The sequence below is a fragment of the Capra hircus genome, chromosome 5 (assembly GCF_001704415.2).
Source record: "Capra hircus breed San Clemente chromosome 5, ASM170441v1, whole genome shotgun sequence".
NCBI classification, from domain to species: Eukaryota; Metazoa; Chordata; class Mammalia; order Artiodactyla; family Bovidae; genus Capra; species Capra hircus.
The window spans coordinates 25754850-25780328 of record NC_030812.1 but is presented as its reverse complement, the minus strand read 5'-3'; the positions used below and the strand labels follow the sequence as shown (position 1 = coordinate 25780328).

Sequence of the window (25479 nt, the reverse complement as noted above, 5' to 3'; positions counted from 1 at the left end):
CGCGAGAGGTGGATTTTATGATCTGCAAATATAATGTGGTGCTGCAGTAAAAGATGCATTTAAAGGTGACTGGAGGAGGGAAAGAGGCAGAAAGCAAACTGCAATCTTGAGGAGCAGACGGATCCCATTGCCTGGGGTGCTGGGCCAGGCGCACCCCACTGCTGCTGGGGGGAACCCCAAGAGCCCCCCACCTATCCAAGGAGAGGAATAAACTTAACCGCCGGAGGGGGATGAGGAGCTGAGCGCCCCCCCCCCTCGACAGCAGCAGCAGAAGCGCGGGCTGTGGCAGGAGGAGGAGGCAGCGACAAGGTAAGAGAAGCGGTTTCTTGTTCTTCTCTTGGCGGCGGAGTGGGGACTAGCGGCGTCCCCAGGTGCCCAGCGCGCGTTGGGCAGAGCAGGGTGGAAGGTGTTCTGGGCATCTTTGCTTGCTGGGAGCCCAGGCTTGCCCTGTGGCGGCTCGAAGCGGAGGGCAGTGGCCACAAGCTCCCCTTCCCTGACCCACTGGCTTGGGGTTCGGCAGTGAAAGGAGTAAATTGGTGGGTTTTGGCTTCTTTCTTTACTCGGTCACTCAGGGTCGCCTGGAGCTCGACACATGGGTCTTGATGTAGCTCAGTCTGGTCGTCTGCTGGGGGGAGGCAGAAGGAGGATGGGCTGGTGAGGGTTGGAGCTTGAAGCTTAGGTTCTCCTGCTTTCTGCTGGTTTAGATGTGAGCCTTAGCTAGGCTCTCGGTCCCCACTCGCTCTGGCTAGGGGGTTTGGCCAGGCAAGTGGCCTGATTGGAAGAGGCTTTGGAGTGGTTCGGACACACACGGACGAAGGGAAGCCAGAGTTCAGCTGAGAGACGGAGAGGATCAGAGGAAACCTAGGAGGAGAGCACAGGAGAGCCAGAAGGGCAAGACAGGGGACCCAGCCCGAGAGTGGAAGGACACTCCAGCCTCCCCCAGGGCCAGGGCCAGAGGCAGGGGATAGCCCCACTGCGGTGCTGGGGGCGGGGCGGGGGTTTGGCGGCTTGAGGTCCCATTCACCAGGGTCTCCCTGAGCGATTGCTTAGACCAGAAGCTGATGAGGCAGTCAGACCCCCTGCCCACCCAGCCACCCAAAGTCTACCCTCTAGTCCTTAGGGAGGTTGTGGGGGCGGAAAGGGGGACGGGGCTGAATTTCTTCCTTCCCCAACCCCCTTCCCTTCTCCTCCCTATAGATGGAAAGCTGAATCTCCCGCCCTGCTCGCTCAGCTGATCTGTGGCTTAGGTAGTTTCATGTTGTTGGGATTGAGTTTTGAACTCGGCAACAAGAAACTGCCTGAGTTACATCAGTCGGTTATCGTCGAGGGCCCCAACCCACCTATCCCGCCCCTACCCTCCCCAGTGGGACTGCTCCCTAGGCCCCCTCATAGACAGGGCGAAATGGGTACAGACCAAGGAGGGCAAGCTGTGAGTGGGGCCACACAACAAGTCTGGAGAACCCCAGTTTATCCCGTCCACTCAGCCTGTCCCAATCCCCGTGCTTGAGGAAGAGGAGTTTTTCCTGCAGCTATTGTTTCCTGGGCCCAGCTGATGGAGACAGACAAAGGAGGTCTAACCAATTCCAAGGAAATTCAGGAATTTGAGTTAGAGGTGGCCTGGCGGGCCAGCTCAGCTGGGTAGCAGGGTGGGGCAGGATGATTAGAAGAGAGAAGACCACAGAAATAGAAAGGAGTCTTTGAAGGGTTAGCTTTTCCCACTTGCCACCCCCAAGGAAAAAAAATCTGCCTCCAGTCGACTGGGGCTGGAGCTTCTTAGAAAAGTGGGGTGCATGGGGGGTCCCAGGAGCTGGGGAACTCTGAGCACCAGCTCAGCCATCTCCTCTTCCTCTTGTATAGCCCCATCCCCAGGAGAAGGGCATATTTAGGGTGTTAGTAGGCTAGAAGAAAATCATCAAGTCCAAGTAGAAACCCCCCACACACACCCTACTGGGAAACATCAGGGCAAGAATCTGGCTCTGGTCTCTTTCTAGCTGTCTGTTGCCTTTAGGCCTTGGTCTGTTGTGTCTGTGCCTGTCAGGCAGCTGCTTGTCTTTGCACTGTGTGGAAAGGTCTGGGTGAACGGAGGCTGCCAGCGCCCACCATTATCATATTGTTGGAGAGGTTGTTGGCTGATGCCAGGGAGGAGGGGAGGACCTGGAGTAAAGGGGCATTGAGCAATGTGCAACTTTGCAAAGATTCTTCCCCTCCTTGCCCCCTCTGGTTCCTCAGTTCTGGTCCTGGTTGCTAGAGAGAGGGCTCTCCAAACAGGTTTCTCTGCCTGCAGAGAAAAATGGGGAGGGTCACGGAAAATGGAGAGGTACACCCCTGCTCCAAACTGGGAAAGATAAAGTCAAAAGGCAAAGGACAGGTTCTTGGTTCTCTTACTTTGGAATTATTATGATTATTAAAACATTAGAAACTTTCAGACAGGGAAACAAAGTCATGTCCCTGTAACACAGTATATCCATAAAGTTTATTCACGCAGTTGTCTGCTGGGGGATATATTGAACCTTGCATGCGTGTGGGTCTCTATTTTTATATCTCTGCCTCCTCCAGGCTTTCCCAGATCCCCTGTATATATTTTTGCGCATACTCATGTATTTTTCTCTCTCTCTTATACAAAGAGATCCCATGGAGATTAGAGGAGAGAATAGTAATAGAGCCTCCCTTCTCCCCAGCTGAAATTGTCAGTCTGTCTTTCTGTCTGTCCCCCAGCCCTTTGTAAGGGAAAAAAAAATCTCTTCCCTTGGAAGGAAGTGCTCAAATCGCCCTATGGCTCCCAGGGAAATGGGGAAGTTTTCAGAGAGGAAGGCCAGCTGGTGCAAGGCAGGCAAGGGCTTCCCCGGTTTGGGAGCCCTTGGCAGTCTCTGAGTTTTCAGGCTGTCAGAAGCCGGGGGCCAGCTGGAGTGAAGGGAGTCCCAGGCAGGGGCGGGGTGTTCAGGAGTGCCTGGCTTTGAGACAGTGTCCCTGATGGGCCGAAATTTACCAATGAACGACTTCTGTGCTTTGGGTCTCTCAGCCCCAATTTCCATTTCAGAGCTGGTGGGCTTATAGGGGGGTGGCCACAGAGCCATGGGTCTGGGTGTCCCCCCCCAATATCCTGGGGAGTGGGGGTGCATTCTCACAGGGCCAAGGTGAGGGCCAGTCTGGTGGCCAGGGTCCACCGCGGGGCCCTGGGGCCGTGGATCATGGCTAAGGCGATGGTGATTATTTATTCGCTTCGCTGGAGGGGAGTCTTCAAAAGAAACAGCGTGAAGAGGAGGGAAAAAATTATCTCTCTCGTCTGTGGATATTAAGATGGATTTTTATTTCTTAAAGGACCCTCCCCGCCGAGAGCGCATAAGCGTAAACTTAATATATGCTCTGCAGCCCAACTCCAGAAATCGCAATAAAAGTTAAAACCTCCCCTACTGGTTTTTTTTAATTATGATATGGGAAAGAGGAGCAGGATTTATAGAGCTGAACTCTCGGCGTGTAAGTGTTTAAGACTTGCGGGAGAAGGAGGAAGAGGCAAGAGCTTGCCAAGGAGAGCCTTGGTCTCTGAGATCTCTCGCCGGCTGCGGGGGTCTCCGGCTTAGGCGGCGGATCATCTGTGGCCTCCCTGGGACCTCGGCTCCCGGGCACCCTCCGGCCCGGCCCACCGCCCTGCCTCGGCTGGCTCGGAGATGCGGCCCTTCTTGAGAACAGGTGAAGGGCAGCGGGGCCGGGGAGATGGGGCTGCGGGTGGGGGCGGCGGGACACTGGGCTTTGTGTGGGTCCCGTGCAGCGGAGGAGGTGTGCAGCCCCGGGCAGGGCCGCGGCCCGAGGGTGGTCAGCGGGCGCCTTGGCTCGGAAGGGTGTCCGGGCCGGGCCCCGAGAACACGGACAAGGTGGATTGTGTGAGGACTTTGGCCGCAGATGGAGCGGAGCCGGCTCCCCGGCGGAGAGGCCAGCGGCGAGGCGGCCAACCGGATGTTGAGTCTGTAGGAAGGACCTTGAGGTCTGCTTGGTGTTTGGGCTGCCGGGGGGCGGCGGCCCAGAGTGTGGAGCGCGCAGCGCGCGGGGCTCGGCGGCCGGCGTGGGCGAGGCAGCAGGCCTGCACACCTCTGCAGCCGCAGGGCCGGGCCCAGGACGCCTGAACTGAGGCCGACCAATGGTCAGAGCGTGAAAAATAAATGCAGTTCAGGGTCTTTCTTTCTTTTCTACATCAGAGGTCTTTTCTTTTTTTGTCTCTTTCGGAGATACCTGGATTTGGTCCAGAACAGGTTGCCCGCGGGAGGGCCCCGCGAGCGGCGGCGCGCGAGGGAGGGAGAGAGGGAGGGAGGGCGAGGAAGAGGGAGGGAGGGAAGGAGGGCGGGCAGCGGCGGCTGCGGTGGCCGGGGCTTCCCTCCCCCGGCGGAGGCGGCTGCCCTGCATCTGTGGCCGTGGGGAGCCGAGGAGCAGGTAACGAAGGCGCTTCCCGAGGCGGGACTGGACCAAGCCAGAGGGACCGAGTCTTCTGGGTCTCTGCCGGACGCCCTGGAGGGGAGAGAAGGTAGGGAGATCGGCGCCCTCCCGGCCTGGCAGAGAGGCCTGGGGAATGTTGAACCTGTATTTGATTTCAGACTCACACTCATGTTGTGAGTCTGTCTGCCTCCGGAGATGCGGTTTGCCTGTCTGTCTGTCCATCTGAGACGTCCTAAACCCTAGGCTGTCCAGCCAAAGGCTGAAAAAAATTGGGAAAAATTCGTCGGAATGTGCACTTTCATTCATTGGATTCTCGGCGACTCAGTGGGGCTGGTGGCTGGGCTCCCAAGTTGGAGGGCGCTTTCCTCCTGCTTTCTGGACGCCAGAACCTCCGGTTCCCTCCGCCATGGGCTGAGTTTCCGGCTCCAGGTTCGCGAGTTGCCCTGAGGTTTGAGGCCAGACAGCTCCTAGTCTGGCAGGGAGGGCGGGGGAAGAGACTAGCGGCTCTGGCTCCTTAATTGTACTTCGGACCCGTATTGTCTCTCCTTTCGCCACCTCCGCTTCCTCAGTCTGGGCTCCAAAGTCACTGCAAATTTCCTTGCGACACATACATCACACAAAGATCAGGTAACCAGGCGCCCAGGACCACGGGGGGCTCCAGGCGGAGAGCACCCCTAGCTCTGGGGCCGCTCCCCCTCCAGCCACTCCCCAGGCTGGGAAACCAGATCGGGTTGGGGGAGCGGAAATAGCCCCGTTTGCTGCGGGGCGCAGGGCAGGGGGCCGGAGGGAATGCAGGCCGTGGCGTTGAGAGGGCCACGTTCACAGGCCCTGGGGGTTTCACTCCTGCTGGGCTTAGCGGCTGGACTCCTGGTGTGTAGGGATCCCGGATACCCACCTGGGGTGGGGGCAAGACGCTGGTCTCCTCGCGGCGGGCCAGGAGAATTCAGTTTCTGCTTCCAGCGCAGGCCTGAGCTAGGAGGAGTTGTGTGTGTGGGTGTGTTTTTCCCAACAAAGAGGGATCAGGAGAGAAAAGGGGGGAAAGGAGTGGGGAACCGAGGAGGGGGCGGGGAGGAGGAGAGGGCAGCGGAGAGGTGAACTGAGCCCATTTCAGGGGAAGAAGGAAAACGAAAGCAAATGGAGCACGCAGGGCCTCCTCCGCGCAGGCGGGTGCTGACGAGCCGGGAGCGGGCGCCCTGCCTGCGGCTGCGGGAATGACCCGCTGGGGGACGGGGAGAAAGCCTGTTTTAAATATAATCCGAACTTGACGGTGTGGATTGAACCGGAGGGAATTTAAATCACTAAAAGGGAGGTGCAGGGCCAGGGGAGGGGATCAGTCTAACCTGTCTTTCTGTCTGTCTGTCCTGCCCACGGTGGTGCTAGCTTGATTGTGATCCCAGCTGTCCAGGTCTGAGGTGATGTAGTCAGGGTGCTCCTCCCCCTGAGGGGGCTCTCCTCTGCCCAGTGCCGTCTTTTGGGGTCAGAAGAGAGCTCTAAGAACCACAGTGAATGCACAGCTGCTAGCTAAAGCTGGAGTCCTCCCATCTCCCAACAGGGACTCCCAGTGGCCTCCAGTCCCTCGGGCTCCCCATCGGTGATAAGGAAAATTGAAGGGAGTGGTGGGGGTGAGAGGGAGTCTGGGAACCTGGCAGGCTTAACTGAACCTGGGAAGACAAACTCCTTCTTGGTGCTCCCACATCCTTGTGCCCTCCAGGTCTGGATTTGGGGAGAGCCCCAGGGTCTGCTTCAGAGCTCTGACCTGCCACCCCACCTCCAAATGCAGAGGATGGGGGTACCGTCCACATGTAGTTGTGGAACCCGAGGGACCTGGCCTGGTGAACTCAGGAATTCTCAGCCTCTTCCAGCCCCCCTCCCCCAGGCTGCCTCTCTTAGCAAGGCCCAGGCAAAATGGGGCGTTGGTGGGGAGGGGGCTATGGGTGAGGCCTGCTTCCAGATCCACAGCTGTGTCTGTGCCTGAGTGGGGAGGGTCTGAGTTCATGCTCTGAAACGAAGGCGACAACCTCCCCTCAGTCTCACAGGGAATTTGATGGCAGCAGAGAGCGTGGGCCTGGTGATCCTGGCTGCCCCACTGCTGCTGCCTCTGCCGGGTGGGCAGGCTGCTCAAGAGTTGAAAAGAAGGTGGTGGCCAAGCTGGGTAGGAGAGAAAGGGGCATCTGTTTACAGCCACTGTGTCTGGGGGGCTTTCCCAAATAGTAGAAGCCCATAGGAGAGAGGCTTTGGGGGCAGCTTCCTTCTAGGAAGACTGAGGTAGGGACACATGGGCCCTGTCCCCTGGCGAAGACAAAAAGGAGGAGCCGGCGGGCTTGAAACCTTCTCCTTCATCCTGTCTTCTTTGCTCCTTGATTGAGAGCGTGGCTCAGCTCCCAGCTGCCTGGGTAGCTGCCTGGGCCGAGATAGGGTTCTATATCCTAGAGGCCTGGTGTCCCCACCTCAGCAGGTCGCCCGGGAGGGGCAGGAGAGGAGGCCTCTTCCTCCTTTGTGTCCGGACAGAAGTGGCTGCCGCGCCCAGAGCCAGTCCCGCGGCAAAGGCCCGGCCAGCCAGCGGGTTGCACAATGCCACGGCTGCTCGGCCAGCCAGCCCGCGCCCTGCCCCGTCCTGCCTGCCTGTCGCCGCCCTTCCTCCGACTCTCTCTGCATGCCTTCCTTTCCCTGCTCTTCCCTCTCTTTTCATCCTGCCTCCCCTCTTTTCTGTCTTTCTTCCCTCTTTCTTTTATTCTAATCCGTTTTCTTCTTTCTTTCCCTCCTTCCTTCCTCCCTTCCTCTCTGGGGACCTGGCGCCGTGCTTCAGTCTTGCTGTCGCAGACTGTCTCGGGCTCAGTCTCTCTCAGGCTCTGTCCCCTGATGTCCTCTTGGTCACAGTCTGGCCCCGGGCCCTCTGAACGCTCCGCGGCTCTGCTCAGCATTGCCAGCAGCCACCCAAGAACCAGGCAGGGTCCCCGCCGCCAGGGCTGGGGGGGAGGTGCTGATGGCGCTGGGGATTTGGAGGAAGCCTAGGCAGGGGGACTGTAACCTGCAGTCTTTTCCTTGAACTAGTGAGGGAGAATTTTTGATTGACAGCTAACCCAGCTCCATCAAGGCCAAAGAGATATTCTGTTTCTTGCTGTAATTTGACTTTTCCAAAACCAGTCCAGTCGAGGGGGAGTAGAAGATAATCAGAGCTGAGGGTGAAGAGGCTGAGGCCCCGGGTTGCCTCTCCCCAGCCGGGTACTTCTCACGTCCCCCCCCCCCCCCATGCGTCGAAATCCCAGCCCCGCTAGACCGAAAAGGAGAGAACCCGAGAAGGGGAGGAGCAGGGACTGGGGTGGGGGCCTGGCAGGCTGGGGTCAGTGCTGCGGGCTGCAGACAGACCCTTCCCCCTCAACTTTCCTCACCCCCCCCTTCTCCCAAACACACACATTGCAGTCTCTGGAACACCTCTCTCTAGCCCTTCTCCTTAGAGGAGACAGGTTGACAGAGATGCAGGAAAAAAGCAGCCTCCGCCCCCTCCCACAACCCCTGGTGTTTGGTCCCCTCCTGAGGACAGGAATGGAAAAGAAGAGCAGACATCTCCAGTCTGAGAAACCTTGTCCTTCTCTGCTGCCTCAGAGCCTGTGTCTTAGCCTCAGCTCCTGCCTGTTTCCCTTGGCGCAAACTGGACTATTCCCTGCTGACCCTGAAATTGCACCCCTCTTTCAAATTCACTCTGCCCTGTGTCTCTGGGGATATCACCTGCTCTTCTCCCCCACCCCCACCAACTTCCTTGCCCTTCTCTTGCACCCACACTGAGAATTTCCTGCTTGCCTTTGCCCACTTTTGCTAAACCACCATGGGACAGTCTGATGGAAAGCAGAGGGCTGGGCAGTGAACCCCAAATTCAAGGAGGAGGGTAGCAACCAACTTACTGAGGGGGGAGGAATCTGAGTTGTGTCATCTTCCCTGCCATCACACTGCCCCCTCCAGAATTCCTGTGTCTGACTCCAAAGAAATTGCTTTCTCCCATTCCTTCATAGCTTTCTTTCGTTCCAAAAACAGCCTACAATTTTATTTAATGAAAGACACATTTATGAACAATCAAATGATCCTCATAAAAATTTTATTGAAGGACGTAAAAACAAGCTACTTGCCCACGACCGAGGTCGCTCTCTCGCCTTGCCCGCTCTCACCCTGGCTCTCTGCAGACAGAGCCCCGGTAGTGACTTCTTTTTTGGGGGGGAGGATAGGATGTCTCAGAGATGGAGTTGAGGGCAAAAGAGGGCGAACAGGAAGATGGGACGGGGACACCCCACTGAAGTTGTGTAGATCTCTCCTCCACTTCTTCAGGCTGGCAAAGAAAGATAAAGATACAGACAATAAATTTAAAATAAAGACGTTTGCATATCTGTGCCAAAGCAAAGAGAGGACTTCTGGTGACAGAGGTGTATAAGGTCCCGAGGTCCTACCCCTCCTACCCTTGGGCCACCTTCCCCAAGCTTCCCCTGCCCCAGATTTGGGGGGCTGAGTTGGCCAGTGGCAGGACGCTCCCTTTCCCTCCTTCCCTCCCTCCACCCCAGCTTCCCCAGTCCCCTCCCACTCTCCCTCCCTCGCTGCTGCTGCTCCAGAAAGAAATACATACATACACACTATTTAAAAACGCATTTTTAAAAGCCACGTTCCGAACTGACAATCGCTGATCTCGGCTCGCGCAGAGACTGCGGGAGCGTCGGGACCGACAGAGACGGATTACGTCAAGAAATAGTTCCTCCACCTACCTCGGCCGGCCTCTCCGCCCCTGCGGGGCTCCAGCGCCCAGCTCAGCCCCGAGGGTCCGGGAACCCTGGCTTCGGGGACTGGCATTGGCACCCCATTAAGAAATTCTCCCGGGGTGGGGGCGGAGGCCATCTGCTTATGGGTGGACACCGGCAGGGGCTTCTGTGCTGAGATGCGAGTTGTCCTGAGGGGGCGGCGGGTCCTTGGGTCCAGAGTTGCGGACCCCCAGGAAAACGCAGGTCGCGGGGATCAGCAGAGAGAAGGGGGTGGGAGAAGGGGGAAAAAAAAAAAGCCAGGAAAAAAAGCCCCTGCGCATTGATCCGCGCCGTATTTTTGGGTAAATACGATCACGTGGGGGCCAGGGAGCCAATGAGCTGCGGGGAAAAGGCTGGAAAAATAATTACCTGCCTTGATTGTTCTGTGAGCAGATAAAAAGTACATATACAGTTCATACAATAATCTTATGTATGTAAAACCCTGTTACGATGTCGGCGACGGGGCCCATCAGTAACTATTACGTGGACTCGCTCATCTCTCACGACAATGAAGACCTCCTAGCGTCCAGGTTTCCGGCCACAGGGGCTCACCCCGCCGCCGCCAGACCCAGCGGTTTGGTGCCGGACTGTAGCGATTTTCCGTCCTGTAGCTTCGCGCCCAAGCCGGCAGTGTTCAGCACGTCGTGGGCGCCCGTGCCCTCGCAGTCGTCCGTGGTCTACCACCCGTACGGCCCCCAGCCCCACCTCGGCGCCGACACGCGCTACATGCGGACTTGGCTCGAGCCGCTGTCCGGCGCCGTCTCCTTCCCCAGCTTCCCGGCCGGGGGCCGTCACTACGCCCTCAAGCCGGACGCCTACCCCGGGCGCCGCGCCGACTGCGGCCCGGGCGACGGCCGCAGCTACCCGGACTACATGTACGGCTCGCCCGGGGAGCTGCGCGACCGCGCCCCGCAGACCCTGCCCTCGCCCGAGGCGGACGCCCTCGCCGGCAGCAAGCACAAAGAGGAGAAGGCCGACCTGGACCCCAGTAAGTTGGGAGCAATTTTCCTTTACAACCCGCGCGGGAGGGGAGGGGAGGCCAGGCGGGGGGAGCGGATTACAGCCCCTTGGAGCGGTGCAGGGAGCGCGGGAGAGGGGTGAGGGCGAGGACTCAATAAAAGCAAATTACCTTGGGGAGCTTTCAGGGGCAGGAAGGTCTGAGAAGGGGGCCCAGAGAGCCAGGTTGGGAGAAGGCTGAGGGGGGCTCCTCTCCCAGGAGCTGGCTTTCCTGAGACCCACGCTCCCACACCCCCAGCCCAGGGTTTTTGGCTCAGTCACTACTTTCGGAGAAATGCGGGCAGGGCCAGGGGATAGGGTGGGGGCGAGGTTCATTTTATGGTTTGGGATGAGATGGGGGAGAGAGGAGGAGGACACTGGGGATAGAGAGGAAATAACCCCAAGGAGAAAAGTCACCCCTACCTCCCAGGCAGTGTGGGGGTCCTCACCCCACTAGAGATTCATAAAACAGAAGGTCCATGGGCTTCTCCCCCAGGAACCCTGGATGAGAGGTCTCAGGGCTTTCTCAGCCTGGGAACTTGGAGGGATCAGGACTTCCAGAGTTGAGGGAGAGAAGAGGGGTCCCAGTCTCCTTAAACTTGAGAGCCCTCTTCTAAGGCTCTGCAGGAGACAGGGATGGGAATGGGGGTCAGAGAGGAGGAGTGGGGAGAAGCATCTCCCCAGATTAGAGAATTGCACACACACACACACACACACACACACACACACACTCCAATCAGGGAAAGGGGAGCCTTCTGAGTATTGCAGAGAAAGGCAAGGGTAGGTTTTTTTGGGGGAGGGGGACAGGTGAGAGCTGCAGGGCCAGAAAGAAGATAGAAGGGGAAACAGCAGGAGGAGGGGGTGCAGCCCCTGGGTGTGAGGAAATGTCTGGGGGAGACCCAGGAGGGGGCTGCAGGAAAGGATTTCCTGGAGCCCCATCAGGGGCCAGGGCCTAATTATACCCCTCTGAAGGCTTCCCTCCTTGCCCTCAGCTACTCCCATAAACCTGAAATTGGAGGCTTGGCTCCTGCAGAGCCTGTCCTGGGGCTGGCAGGAGGAGGGGGCACTGGAAGCCAAAGAGGGAAGCTAAGATACAGGGGAGCCTGTCCCCAAGGCCAGCAGTTCCCTGGGGAGAGGAGAAAGGCTTTTCCCATCCCAGCATCACCCTGAGAATTCGCCTCAGCAGGGTTGAATTCCGAGAGCGGAGATGGGGCGCTGGAGAGGGTAGTGAGGGGCTTGGGGACTCTCAGGGTCAGGAAATAGAACTGCTGAAATTTCAGGACTTGGTCGTGGGCTGGGAGGATGGGAGGGGGCAGAGGAGGAGGGAAGTGGGGAGGAGAGAGACCTCGCTATAAAAATAAAAAACAAGAGAGAGAAGCGTTTATGGGCCTATGAAACGGTTGGGAATTTGGACTTTTTATGAGGATATTCTCGAATTACTACTCTTGAAGCTGAGGAGGACCAGACTGTAGAGGCTTTGATAGCTTCGATTTCCTATAGTTTTAGGTGCTGGAAACTGAGGAGGGGAAAGATAGGGAGGGGGGAGATTGCAAAAGCAGTAAGGGGGAGGAATTCCTAAAGCAAAATGTGTCCAAATTCAGGTTCAATTATTGGGTTTGGGGAGCCTGGCTGAGCTTGGGGATGGGGTGGCAGGGGTCCTGGGCTGGAAAGGGGCTCCACTGACCCCTGCCTGTGTTTGGCCCTCCAGGCAACCCCGTGGCCAACTGGATTCACGCCCGTTCCACGAGGAAGAAGCGCTGCCCGTACACCAAGTACCAGACGCTGGAACTGGAGAAGGAGTTTCTCTTCAATATGTATTTAACCAGGGACCGTCGGTACGAGGTGGCCCGGGTTCTCAACCTTACCGAGCGGCAGGTCAAAATCTGGTTTCAGAATCGGAGGATGAAGATGAAAAAGATGAATAAAGAGAAAACCGACAAGGAGCAATCCTAAACCCTGCCCCAGCCTGCTGCCTTGCACAGCCAAGGGAAAAACAAAACAAAACAAAAAACCCACAAAATACCCCAGCCCAGGCGGGAGACAGCACTGAAAGAAAAAAGGAAAGAGCAAGATAGAGAAAAGCCAATCGGTTTAAAAAGGAAAAAAAAAAAAAAGGGAAGGGAAAAAGGAAAACTCTTGCTATTTGGGAGGGTTCAGTGTTGAGAAATTGGTGTTTTAGAGTTAGTTCTACCCAGCGAGGAGGAGGAGGAGGCGGGGAGAGAAACCGCGTTCTCTTCTCCCAGCGCAACTGAAATAAATGACACACACAAATGTGATTTTTTTTTCTCCTTTCTTCAGAGAAGCCAGTACTTGAATCGCTATATTTCTATTTTTTTTCATGTATTGTATTTGGTCTGGGCCATCGTTCCCCAGGCCTGGGGTGCTCTGTGTGCAGATTTTGTACAAACACACACACGCGCACACACACAACATACACAAGTATGCTTCCCAGCCCAGGAGCTAAAAGGCGAGGGCCGGGGACCATGCCGCAGGCTGGGTCCAGCGGCACAGGCCGGCGCCTCTGGAGTGTACATAGCAGTCTCCTCTCATCCTCAGAGTCGGTCCTGTAACGTGCTTCTGTTTGTTATGGTAGAACAGCTCTGTGTTAATATATCGAAGTCATTTAAAAAACCAGAAACCCAACTGCATCCAGTTCTCATTATTTCTCCTCCTTGTCGCTCCCAGGCTTCTGACGTGGAGGAGACAAGTGCTTAGATCCTTTAGGGGAGGTGGGAGCCAGGCAAGGGTCTCCTCCTGCTTCGGAAGGGCAAGTGCCCGCCACTCCTCCCCAGGCAGGGTGTGATGGGGCTAAGAGGCTCCAGGGGGGTGGTGGAGGCTTCTGAGGCCCGGGTGCCGCCTGTGCCTTCCTTGGCTGGCTGCCTGTGAGTCTCCTGGTAGCTCGATGGAGTCCCTGGGGGTGGGGGTACGGCATGAATGGTTTTCCTTGGCTGTAATTAATTGTAATAATTTATGAGTACATGAGATCGGAGGGAAGAGATAGGTAAAGATGAAGGTTGCGTGCTGGGTGCAGGCCGGGGCTGGATTCCTGCCTGGCTGCATCGGTGCTTTGAGGGGTGTCTTGGTGGGGGGGAGGCTGCTAAGGAGGGTGTGCGGTGAAGAGGAAGGCCCTGCAGGCCTCAGGGAACTGGACAGGCACTGGACACTGAGAGTGAAAGAAGATGCAGAGAGAGAGCAGGGGGAGAGAATAGGGAAGAAAGAAAAGGGAGGAAAGGAGGGAGAGAGAAGAAAGATGGCAACACCAATGCAATCAAGATTTGATTGCGTTTCTATTTCTCAGTGTATTCTCAGTTCCTCTCTCCATCTCCTAGTTCTCTCTTTTCTATTCAACCTCTCTCTCTCTCTGGTGCCTGATTTGAACGTTGATCTGGGGGTGACAGTGGTTATGCTGAGCAACCGCAGCATTTCTAGGAGATCCCGAGGCTAGGGCCAAAGGAAGCTGGTCAGGGATTAGCCAGAAGTGGGGTGTACTCTGGTGGCTGTAGGACCTCAGGGGCGAAGATTTGGGGATATGTGTGTGTAACAACAGCCCAGTGGGGATGGTCGATTGCCTAGCACCCCGAGAGCCTTCCACAGAACTAGCAGTTTTCATCTGTTAATCAGAAGCAGACTCAAGCTGCCGGGTATGCTTCAGCCCAGCGCCCCCTTTCTCGGAAATCCCCCAATCTGGAAACTATTAAACTCAGACTGCTTGAAATATAGCCCTTTAATATCTCAGGCTGCCCATTTTGGCGAGAGTGCAGGGTGTTGCTCTGAATACTTGGGGAATACCACAGTAAAGGAAAATAATTGGGGACCCCAATTCCTAAGCAGCTTCCCCCATGGCCATCACCTTCCAGGATTGGTGAGGCACTTGTAGGGACCAGCCCCTTCCCATCATTTGAATCTCCTACCCACTCCTCCTGTTAAATAGCCCAGTTTCAGGGGCTGGAGGAAGGTGGGAAGAGGTGAACGTTTTGTTTTTGATAATATTTTGAGGGAGACAATCTAAAGTCGCGGTTTGGTTTTCCCAGTCGCTGAAGCACCCCTCCTCTTTCCCGCTTAAGAACAGACTTCCCAATTCCAGAAGCGATTGTTTTCTTGGTCCTTTTGAAAGGTGCTTTGCATGTAGTTTTCTCCCTACCTCGCTCCTCCTCTGGGACCCTGGCCTCAGTTGCGCCCCGCGCGGAGGACAAGGCACCCACCCATCTCCCTCGGTCCTGACCGCGGGGACTCAAGCTTCTCTCCCGGCCCGAGCTCGGCGGTGTTTCCGGGCCTCCACCCCGCCCCTGCTCCAAGGCCCTGTCGCCTCCCCTCGTCCGACCGTCAGCGCGGCCTGCTTCCTGCGGCCCGCCTGAGCCGGTCTGGCTCCGGGCAGGAAGGAGGGCCCTGACCAGAGCGTGGGATCCAGAGTAGGCCCACGCGGTCCAGCCCACGGTTCAGTACCAGCTCAGCCTCCAGCCTGCAGGTCAGGATTGGATTCGATTTTTATTTATTGTCATTTGTGAACTCAAACCACAACAACACGACACACATCTAGGGAAAGAAACGAAAGCTAGGGACGAAAGAGGGGCTTGCAAACGCCCCCCTGCCCTAATCCTCCCCTCCCACCTCTCCTCTGCTCCTTTGTCAGAATCACAAAACCCTAAAGGTTGTTCCACTTGGGAAGGCAGAGGGTAGGTACATTTCCGAGGCCCCGAAATGCCACTTTTATGGCGCTGTTTGTCTCCCTGCGCTGGATTCTGAATGGGGCCGAACAAAACAGCAGCGCGGAGCTGGCTAGACGTCTGGGCTTAATTGTTTTATGGTTTAAATAAGGTGGACACTCTTTCCTTTGAAATCGGATTATAGGAATGTTTTGTCTATGGCCCACGGAGAACAGGACCTCACTGGATGGGAGGGAGAAGTGGAGAGAGAGCGCGCGTGAGAGAGGGCTGGGCCACAAACCAGGGGGCAAAGAGCCGGGAGAAGTCAGAGTCCCACCCCAAAGTCCTGCAGGCGGCGGCGGAATAGGCGGTACGGAGCAGGAGGCAGGGTAAGAAGAGCGAAGAGTTTAGGGTGCGCGCCACGGGCAGGCGGTTGCGGGAGCTTCGGTGCGTGTGTCTGCGTGCGCGGTGTTCCGAGGCCAGAAATGCGCCTGGTTGTGGGGATAATCGCGGCAGTTCCTTTTGCACAGTGTCTCAATGCGGGAAGGGAGGGTGACAAAAAGAGAAAATAGTATAAAACCTTGGACAAGGTTTAGTTCGACGGTTTAGAAAACAAAAGAACAGCGCTCCTGGGGAGGGGAGAGTCCCTTCCGGGGACCCCTCTCTTGCTCATTCATTTGGAAACTCCTTCCTCCCATCCCCGACCTTTGGGTCAAGCCTGGGGACCTGCTCGCTCTCAGCCGCTGGCTTTTTCTCGGCCGAACTGCATTGGAGCAAGTGGACGCGAGGTGGCGCTGTTGCTCAATGTTAGAGGCGGCGGCGGTGCCCCTAGCCGGCCTGGCCGCACTGACATTTGAGGCCTGGCCCCAGGAGCAGCGACTAAAAGGTTGGGTGCCCCGGCCCAGCCCGGCCCCTCTGGCTCTGAGCAAATCAATCCTCTCACCTGCGAGGTGTAAATAAATCGCGAGTGGCGGCAGGAGATGGGTCCTCGCTCTCCCAGCAGACTCGGGAGGCTCAGAAGGGCGGGCGTTGAAAATAATCGCTTTGCGCAGGAGATAAGCACGAAACAGGCAGCGCGTAATTAACACGAAAAGGCAGAATGACCCGGACAAACGAACATAAATCCACAATACCTAGGAGGGCGGTGCAGGCCTCGGGGCGAGGGACGGAGACGCGCCAGCAAGGATGGCTGCTTGCGGTTCCTTTATTTCCAGGCTCGAGGAGCAAAATCAACCAGAAACATGTAAAAAACAATCAAATGAACTAAAGAGAGAAAAGGCGAGGGACCCTTGAAAGGGGAAATCAAGTCCAGTCCGGGCTTTGGGGACTGGTGGGCTCTCAAAGCAGGCGATGCATGAAGCACACTCTGGACAGTTGCATTCCAAGACACAAAGGCCCGGAAGGATAGCTCTGTGGCAGGATTTTCACTGGCCCATAAAATGTTGAGATATCCCCCCACCCCCTAAAAGATAAGGCGCAGGCCCCAGAGCGGATATGGCCTGCTCAGCCTCTGCTTTCCAAGAGGGAAAGGGAAAGTATTTATGACAGTCCCCAGTGACCTAGAAGCTGGGAGTCCAGAGTCTGCCAGTTTAGAACCTACAGAGCAGGCCCAAAGAAGGCAGAGGCTGAACCAAGGCTGCAGCGTGCTCTGGTAGTGGAGGAAATCTCTGTCATGTCCCCCACTGCCCTGGACCCTGCAGCCCTGGCATGGCCCTCTGACCCTCCCCTCCTGCAGCTCCAGGGTCAGAGTTATGGGTGTGGTGTCACAGAGTTGGAGCAGTCTCCACCTCACTCAGATGGGGGTGGATTCCTCCAAATTCAGGGTATCCTGATCTCTTGCTGGGGCCCCAGTGGTTCTCCTTTGGGAATGTGGCTGAGAGTGACTATTTCCCAAGCAATTATTTAGATACAGAAGGGGGAGACTCATTCTCTCTGCATCGTCCTCCCCTGCGCTTTTATTTCTTCCTTCATCCCTAGAGCTGGGCTCTGGATGGATAGCGAAGAAAAAGATCTGATTTTCTAACTGCCTCCTTCCTCATCCAACCCTGAAACTCCAAAATGTGGAAGGAAAATAGGTAGCATTTTTCTTTTTTATGATGCAAAGAGCAAAAGATGCATGTGTGTTTATCAGGTCTTATTTTCATTTATGTCTGGGTGTGCACAAGTGTGCACAGCATCTGTGAAGTGTCAGGGGTGCTTTCTGATAGTTGAGTGTGTGTGCATTTGATGTTGTTTGTGGTGGAAGAGAGCATATACAATATGTGTGGATCCTGAGTATGGCCCCGTATTGCCCTTACATACTGTGGAGGGGGAGGACCAGAAAAATCATTCTTCTTCTTCATTCACCTGCACAGAGCACACGTGTCCACAGCTCTCTTTCTCCCTTTTCTGTCTGTGTTCAGTCCATGTAACTGTACATGTTTATGGCCTGAGAAGGGTGCTGATGGGATAAGGGTCTTTTATCCATTAGCATTAACTTGAATTTACCCAGTCTTGGGGATGGGGGAAACCCCCCCCCCCCAGAAGAGTGGGTAAATATTTAAAGAGTGTCTGTTGACAGTTCCCATCCACATCCTGGCCTGGGCAGCCTGCCTGGGGGAGTTGGGGCGGGGGCGCGGATGCAGTGAAGCCAGGAGGCCCCTCCAGGCCAAACTGGCATTTCCTATGGGGTTAGGGTATGTGGGGACAACTAAGAGGCCTGCTTTAGACTCCTCCAACCCAGATACAAGGGGTCTCCTAAGAAGCAACCTCCTGGATCAGCCCAGCCAGAAGCCAGAGAACCACAGCTGCCCTCTCCTTCTGTTCCCACCAGCGGCTTTGCTCTCAGAGCCTCCAGCAAGCTCGTGGCCATTGCCCGGGCTTCCTGCCTGAGGCATGAGCTGGTGTCTGAAGGGGCAGTGCAGCCCTGACTGGGTATGTGGAGTGTCCTTGCCTCTGGCCCTCTCTACTACCCACAGCCAGCTGACAAGGCATCTTAAGAATCTAGGGAGGACAGGGCAGCTGGATAGGGGCAAGAGGGTTCTGATGGCTGAAGTGTCTGGGGATAAGATGTGCTTTTCCTTCTAAAGTCCCCAGACTTAAGGACCCCCTGGGGAACCCACCTTTGGTTGTTAGGGGACCGCTCTCTCTGGTTGGCATTCAGCCCCCTCGGGGGTCTTATACCTGTTGAGGTAACCTGAGTTGACCTGCCGGCTCAGGTATCTCTCTCTCTGAGAGGAAGGAAAAGAGAAGGGAGGAGAGGCACCTTCAAATCTGAATGCGCACCTTGGAAAAGCTGGCCCCAGCCATTAGCTGGGGCTGGCTCACCACCACCCCCCACATACCACACCCCCATCCCTCCCCCTTCCTCCCCTCCCCTTCTTCCAGGTCCCCCCAGCCCTGAACCCCTCTATCCCCCGCCCGCCATCCCTCCCTTCCTTCTCTCTCTCTCTCTCTCTCCCTCTCTCTCTCCCGCTCTCTCTCTCCCTCTCGCCTGTCTTCATGTCGTGGATTGATGAACGCGAATCGCGTGTAAGCGCCGCCACCGCCGGGAGTCTGAGGAATTCGCCTGGGCTGTTAAAGGAAAGAGCTAAGTGCGAGAGCGCGAGCTCTACCTACCGACAGTGAAGAGAGCCGCCGCCGCCGCCGCCGCCCGCTTGCCCGCCGCCGCCCGCGCCCAGCCCGGGAGCTGCGCCGCCCCGCCGGCCGCCGGCACCCAGGCGCCCCCCACCTGCCCAGCCCGGCCCGCCGCCCCGGGGAGCCGGCCGGCCTGGGGATCGCTCCCGGGGGGAGGGCAGTTTCGGGGGTCCCGGGCGGGGGAGTCGGGAGCCAGAGGGGAGGGGGCGGCGGGTTTTCATGTGCCCAGCATGAGCTCCTACTTCGTCAACCCCCTGTTCTCCAAGTACAAAGGCGGCGAGTCCCTGGAGCCGGCCTATTACGACTGCCGCTTCCCGCAGAGCGTGGGCCGGAGCCATGCGCTGGTGTACGGGCCCGGCGGCTCGGCGCCCGGCTTCCAGCACGCCTCGCACCACGTCCAAGACTTCTTCCACCACGGCACCTCGGGCATCTCCAACTCGGGCTACCAGCAGAACCCGTGCTCGCTGAGCTGCCACGGAGACGCCTCCAAATTCTATGGCTACGAGGCGCTCCCCAGACAGTCCCTTTATGGGGCTCAGCAAGAGGCGAGCGTGGTGCAATATCCCGACTGTAAATCCTCCGCCAACACTAACAGTAGCGAAGGACAAGGCCACTTAAATCAAAACTCGTCTCCCAGCCTCATGTTTCCATGGATGAGACCCCACGGTGAGAAGCCTTTTCTCTTTCCCCCTTGGTCTCCCGCGCTCCGGGGTCTTCCCCCCCTCCCTCGCCTCCTTTTTGTCTGCCCTCGCTTTCCCTCCTGGCTTGGGGCTGTCTCGGGCCCCACCCCCGGGCCTGAGTGGGTTTCTGGAGGTTGGGAGGTTCAGCTGGGGGTGGGGCACCGGGTTTGTCTGGGAGATTTGGGGGGTTGGGGTAAAAGTGGGGGGAAAGGTGGTATCTGGGTGCAAAGGGTTAAAAAAAACGGTTTCTCCACCTCTTGTCAGTCAGTCAGTCTCTCTCTTTCCTCTTTCTCTGTTTCTCTCACCGTCTCTAGTCAAAGTTGGGGAGGTGGCTGGGAAGGAGCGGGGGACCCTGAGGTTATCAGCCTTTGGAACAAGCCAGTTTCTCCATAAGGCAGAGAGCCCCAGTCCAGGACAGTGGCCAGGCTGTCTTGGGATGAAGACCCCTGCTTCCCTCCCCTGGCTGGGTCAGGGGGTGGCAGGACCCCAAGGACAGGTGATCTACTTCTCTGGGGTACCCACCACCTCCTCTCAGAGAATTAGCCTTAGGGCCACTACCCCAACTTTGCTCTACTTCCCTCAGTTGGAGAGAAGAGAAGGAGTCAGAAAGGAAGGGAAAAAAAAAAAGAGTACTAAAAAGGAGGGAGGCCATGTAGGTTAGAGGGCTCTGAGGTCCAGAAGACCCTCGCCAAGCTGCCCCCCATCAAAGGCTTGTGGGGTCTTCCTGAGACCCTCAGGGCAGCTCAGGTCATGAGCCCCTCCAAAGGTGGCCCCTCATCGCCCAATTTCGAAGTAAAAGGGGAAGCTAGAAAGCGACAAGTTCCAGCAAGGATGGCCCGTGATTTATTTGCTGATCTCCAGTTAGCAATCAGGCCAAGCAGTGATACATTCCAGGAGACCAATTATTTTTCCTTCTTGCAAGGCATAAGGCAGAGAGATCTGAAGAGGGGCAGTGAGCAGAGCCCCACTTCTTCACCCCCAGCCCTTTTGCCTTCCTTTTGGAAAAAGGCTCTGTCCCCAGCCCTGCTCACCCAATGCCCCTCTGCACTTGTAAACAAAGCTGCAAGGGCCAGTTTCCTGGAACTGCAGGCCTGGGGGCACTCTGCAGTGCTCCCTTGGCCTCTTCCAGCCCCCGCTTTCCAGACAGATCCTAGTCCCTGCCCCCACCCCTACCCTAACTCCCAAGGTGAAGCTAAACCAAAACAAACCCCCCAAACTTTCCTGCCCTTGCCTGCTCAGCCTTTTCTGCAGGAGGGAGGGGAACTGGGGAAACCAGAGGGGGGGATTTCAGGGGAGGAAGAGTGACAGGGGAAAGCCAAGCCCCTACCCAAACATAACCAGACTGGGCTTCTGTTCTGTCCAGCTCCGGGGCGGCGCAGCGGAAGGCAAACTTACAGCCGGTATCAGACCTTGGAACTAGAAAAGGAGTTTCTCTTTAATCCTTATTTGACACGAAAGCGTCGGATCGAAGTCTCTCATGCCCTGGGACTGACTGAGAGACAAGTGAAGATCTGGTTCCAGAACCGAAGGATGAAGTGGAAAAAGGAGAACAACAAGGATAAACTGCCTGGAGCCCGAGATGAGGAGAAGGTGGAGGAAGAAGGAAACGAGGAAGAGGAGAAAGAAGAGGAGGAAAAGGAAGAAAACAAGGACTGAGCAAAAAAGAGACATCCCCCCCTCCTTTAGCAACTCCCTTGAAGTTTCATTTTATGGTAGCAGATAAATTGAGAAGTTTACGACTGTCATTTGCTTTTATAGAGAATAGAATGACACTCACAACTCTAACTACCTGTCAGATACTTGCAGCTCTGGTTTTATTACCTTTGGACTTCCCCCCATCTTTATTTGTTTGGGGGCTGGAGGGGGGAGACTGAGACACAGCGAAAAGTTCCGAGTCTCTGTCTCAGTCGTTGCCCCAACACACACACTTCTCCCTACCCCCACCCTTCTTAGTCTTGCCTGGATTTTAAGGTCTGAGACCCGGCCCCCTTTCCCCTTCTCCCGGCCCCTTCTTGCCACACTGCCACCTCCCTGCTTCTCTGGTATTTATTTTAGAGGGGAGCCCCCTCAAAATGCGGAAGAAGACTCGTGGCTTTGTTTTCATGCTAGGATTAGTGTCTTAGATTGACTTTTTTTCCCCAAAGGACAGAAAAAGTGAAGGAAGGAAGGAAAAGAAAGGGAAGATGTTCAGACATTTAAAAAATGATAGCAAGGAATATCCCCTCTCCCTCCCTGGGGGGTCCCCACTTAGACCCCCTTGACTTTCTCTACGAACCTGATGGAAACCTGAAGGAGATGAGGTCTCCCCCTCCCCCCTCCCTTTTCACGGGGTAGAAAGGCGCCTGCCTGCAGTTGCCGCTCAGATCCTACCTAGCCATCCCATGGTCACTCGGGCCCATGCCTTCCTCCCCTTCAGCTGTCTAATTCCTGTTGTTGGGCCCAGCTTCCTCTGAGCTGCACTGGTATAAGCGCTCAGAAATCGCCATAATCATGAAAATAATAATACTGATAATAATCATAGTAAATCTTTAACATACTACCTAAAGGGAACCTGCAATAATCTTGAAAAAATAAAAAAAGAAATTAAAAAAAAATCCTAATACAGGAGAAAAAAAGAGAAAAAATTTAAAATAAAAAAAAAGAAAGAAACCTCCAACGTATTTTATCACTACCTATAGGAAGAAATCCTGCTTTGAGAGTATTTGTAATGCGGTTTTGTTGTCGTTTGTTGCTGCTTATTTCACTAAGAAAAACCCAACAACTGAGACTGCCTAGCCCGCCGGTCCTGTGCGCTTTTATTGTGCTTCTAACCCCAGTAGAGTAGAACTAAATTGCACTGAATGTATAGTTAACTGTCTTGAATTCTCTGTTTATGCAATGTGCTCGAAAGAAAAACAAGGTTAAAAATATATCTATAATAATTTTTGGTCATTCGTCTTTATGTCCAGCTATGAATGTAGATTTTGTGTCCCGGCAGCAGCTCTGTTTCTGGTCGAAGTACTTTGTATTGTATACGTGAGTCATAATAAAAAAATGGAGAAAAAATATTTGAAGCTGTAATGACTGGCTCGATTTTTCCCCATCGTACCCCCGTTTTCTACCCCTCCCCTCCTTACCCTTTTTCAATATTCTAGTAAAGGTTTCCTCCACTGATCTGACTTGGGGTTGGGGAGCACCCACATGGAGAGGAGTGGAGGAGCTGAGAGGGCTGGCTGGGCTGGGAGGGCAGGTGAAAGTGGGGAGGTGAACAGGAGGAGGAGAAGAGCAGAATGCCCTTGGGAGAACATTGGCTCCAAACAAAGTGGGTTGGTAGATGCCAGTGTCCCAGTAGGAAGAAAGCATCTTCTCCACTCATCCATCTTCTTCCTCTTGGCTCTGGGCTGAGCCCAGATCAAAAATCTGCTCCCCCTCCCATGCCCCTCCAGCAACTAGGCCTTTTTCACCTAGGGGCTGGGGCTAAGGATGAGGCAGTGTGACTCCTTCTGATCTCTCATGGTCAGCCCTTAGTACTCAGCACCCAGCACTAGAAAGCAAACCGGGTGGGAAGGATGTGAGGCTCAAGGCAGTCTGGAGGACTTGGTTTCAAGAAGCCTGAGAGTGGGGGATAGGGGAGCTCAAGCCTAGGGGAGAGGAGAGAAGGGAAAGGTGGAGGGACTGGTAAGGCAAGCAGCCTGAGTCCACTGTCTGAAATTCAAATTCAGCCAGCACAGAGCCATCACTGTCACCCAGCCCGCTTGCACTTACTCCAGCCTCTGTTCTGGCTGTTTCAAGCCCTCTCAGCTTCACCTTGGCAATTGGGCAGCCTGCCCTGCCCTTATAATTCAGGTCATTGGCTCGGGTGGGGGTGGGCCCGTTGAGTGGACAGTCCCTCACTCCAGCCACAGCCGGGTAAGGACAGTCTTCACTGGACTCTCCATTCCCCAAAAAAAAGGGTTGAACGCTAAGGGACTCAGGGGGCAAGAAGTCTCTCAGTCTTCCCTGGAGAGTCCTAGACAGAGAAATCTGTTTATGCCAGTAAGATTCTGGTCAAATAATACCAAATTCCACATATACAAGCCGTCTGATTCAGTCAAGAGATGGGACGAGGGGAGGGGAAGGGATCTTCTGGTCTTAAAAACCCAGACCCCCAAAGACTGAAATATTTTTGAGGCCAGACCTCTCTCTCTCACTCCCTTCCCTCTCTGTTCTCCCGTTCAGTGATTTCCCCAGACTTACGCCTAGTAAGTCGAGGACTCTAGTTTTGTGTAATTTCACCCGCGTCTGAGTCCCTGGCTCCCACGCAAAGTGGTCTTGAATACAGGATTGGATCAGGCGTCGTTAATAGGGGCTCCTGCTGCCCGAGCGAGTCTACCGATTGGAAGCCCAGGCTGCGGGCAGGCAGTCGGGAACAGCTTTGAACAGCTCTGGGGGAAATCTTTCGGAACGTGGGGTCCCAGCTGCCAGCCACGGGGCCAGACAGGTACCCCGTTTGCTGCGGGGAAACACTGGCTGCCCGCCGGGGAGGCCCGAATAGAGAGCATTTTGCTCCGACCTCAGGCCTTCCCACGGGCGTCCAGACTCCGAGGGCCGGCGAGGGTCGTTTCATTTTGAAATGTAGAATTATGCTTGCTATTAATAAAAAATCTTTGGCTCAGTAGCCATTGCCCCTACACTAAATGCCTTCGAAGAACCTCACCGAATTTTCCCCACACCCAATGCCCCATTCAGTCCCGGCCGTGTGCAGCAATGCCCGTGGCCCCAAGCCCGGCGTCGGAGGGCGGGGTGCGTCTGGCGCCCAGCATCGCTTGAGATGCAAGGCATCGGGTGGGCCAGACCCAGAGAGCTTCAGCCGCCCTCTCTTACAGCACCCGCTCCCCCCCAACCCGTGGTGCCCACCGCCTCTGTTTTCTCGTTTGGAGAGAAAAGGAAGCAAAACCCGTATTATGGGAGAACTTAATTGCGAGCGGGGATGCGCTCTCTTTAGAAACGCGTCCTCCCAAATACTCCCGCCGTCCCATTACCAGAATGGGGACCATTCGGCAGCAGCAGCTAGGACTTTCTCCCATTCTTTACTTTTTTATTAGCCAATCAAAGTGGCTTCCGAAAGCTATTTGTGATTTGTGAAAAATAGTGTCTTTCAAAATGCTGAGTTGAAGCATCTCGCTCATTTCGCCTTGAATTTATTATTCTAATCTCAACCGTAGAGACAGGATAATGCAGCTATTAAGTTGGGGGGCAAATTCGTTTCTCGGGATTAAAAAAAAACACACACACTCAGCATTGTCTCTCCCTCCCCACTTCGTTGTAGAGGCCAAGGGAATTGCGGGCCTGTAGGGGATCTGGGGGAGGAGGATGAGGGAGGTAATAAGTGCCCTAAAAGGCTCCTTGGGGGACCCTAGGATGGGAGAGTGGATTGGCCTCCCCAGCCTCAGCTTCCCCAAATTAGATGCCCCAGCGGCTATGTGCTGGAGAAAGTCACCCCGTGCCAGTTAACGCGAACTCTAAGACAGGTTGTGCCACAGACTAGAAGTAAAATTTCCGCTGAACTGCTCGCGGAGCTGTCCCATTCTCCCCGAGGCCCATTGTGAAAAGCTGGGCCAGTGCTTCCTTGTCGTAATTTTTAACTACCTGTTATAAAATTTATGGGTGGGTTTGTAAAAGAAACAAGGTCCCTGCATCCGGCTGAGGGAACTGCTTCACTTACTGTGGAGGAAGTTTGGGGAGGGGATGAGGGGACCCCCTGTTGGTTGGGGTGGGGCACCCAGCCGTGGAAGTCCCCATGCCAACATGACTCAGGAACCAAGAGAAGAGCTTTGGGCCTTCAAATCTCCAGCTTGTTGGGGAGAGTGGCTGGGTGGTGACTGGTTGGCAAATAGTCTCTATGGGGGGATTTATTCTGGGCTTCCTCACATTGGATTCATTGCCAAAATCAGGGGTCTGGAATCTCCCGTGCTCTGGTGTTTAGCATGGAAGGTACAATTCAAGGAAAGAATGGATACTTTTTTCTGGGCCTGCAAGGTGTGTCCTAGTTGCCCAGACACTGGAATTTTTCTGAAAAAGGCAGATGGGTTTGGGCCACCTGACCAGACAGAAAAAGGCTTCCTATGACCATGCACCCAAAGGAAAAAGAACTGGGAACTAAGATCGATCATAGACCTTAATTTTATATTTAATTCTAAAAAGATTAGGAGGAAGCTGCCATCTGAACCTAGGAACTGAGGAGACCTGAGGAGGAGACCTAGGGATGGTCTTGGGGGGGTGGGAGTGGGGAGAAAAGAATCTGGGGATGAGGGGCACTTTGGGAGTTCTGCAGGCTGCTCCCCTATCTCGTCTGCCACCCCACCCCCCCCTCCAAGCTGCCTC

At 55.5% G+C, this 25479-nt stretch overlaps 2 protein-coding genes and 2 long non-coding RNA genes across 6 annotated transcripts; 2 read left to right on the top strand and 2 right to left on the bottom strand.

The window, feature by feature from the left end:
• Window positions 4520–9282, bottom strand: LOC102190854. Of its 2 annotated transcripts, XR_001295661.2 has the most exons (4): window positions 9171–9282; window positions 5766–8743; window positions 5321–5397; window positions 4520–4684 (listed from the first exon to the last, which is right to left on the bottom strand). It is a non-coding gene; the product is annotated as an uncharacterized LOC102190854 (long non-coding RNA). The 2 variants fall into 2 exon arrangements; XR_001295659.2 differs by having other exon boundaries at window positions 4520–5397.
• On the top strand, window positions 9584–12837 carry HOXC9 (homeobox C9). Its single transcript, XM_013963742.2, has 2 exons — window positions 9584–10191; window positions 11908–12837. The coding sequence occupies exons 1-2, from the start codon at window positions 9654–9656 to the stop codon at window positions 12150–12152; spliced, it is 783 nt and encodes a 260-aa protein (XP_013819196.1). The 5' UTR covers window positions 9584–9653; the 3' UTR covers window positions 12153–12837.
• On the bottom strand, window positions 12903–18484 carry LOC108635995. Of its 2 annotated transcripts, none has more exons than XR_001918029.1 (3): window positions 18440–18484; window positions 15976–18051; window positions 12903–15884 (listed from the first exon to the last, which is right to left on the bottom strand). It is a non-coding gene; the product is annotated as an uncharacterized LOC108635995 (long non-coding RNA). The 2 variants fall into 2 exon arrangements; XR_001918030.1 differs by lacking the exon at window positions 18440–18484 and having other exon boundaries at window positions 15976–16057; window positions 17944–18171.
• On the top strand, window positions 18539–22184 carry HOXC8 (homeobox C8). Its single transcript, XM_005680080.3, has 2 exons — window positions 18539–19123; window positions 20501–22184. Exons 1-2 carry the CDS (start codon window positions 18688–18690, stop codon window positions 20791–20793), a joined length of 729 nt encoding a protein of 242 aa, XP_005680137.2. The 5' UTR covers window positions 18539–18687; the 3' UTR covers window positions 20794–22184.

Coding starts and splice junctions, on each gene's coding strand:
- HOXC8 (XM_005680080.3), top strand. CDS start 18,688: ATGAGCTCCTACTTCGTCAACCCCCTGTTCTCCAAGTACAAAGGCGGC. Junction 19,124..20,500: donor TCCATGGATGAGACCCCACG/GTGAGAAGCCTT, acceptor TGTTCTGTCCAG/CTCCGGGGCGGCGCAGCGGA.
- HOXC9 (XM_013963742.2), top strand. CDS start 9,654: ATGTCGGCGACGGGGCCCATCAGTAACTATTACGTGGACTCGCTCATC. Junction 10,192..11,907: donor GAAGGCCGACCTGGACCCCA/GTAAGTTGGGAG, acceptor TTGGCCCTCCAG/GCAACCCCGTGGCCAACTGG.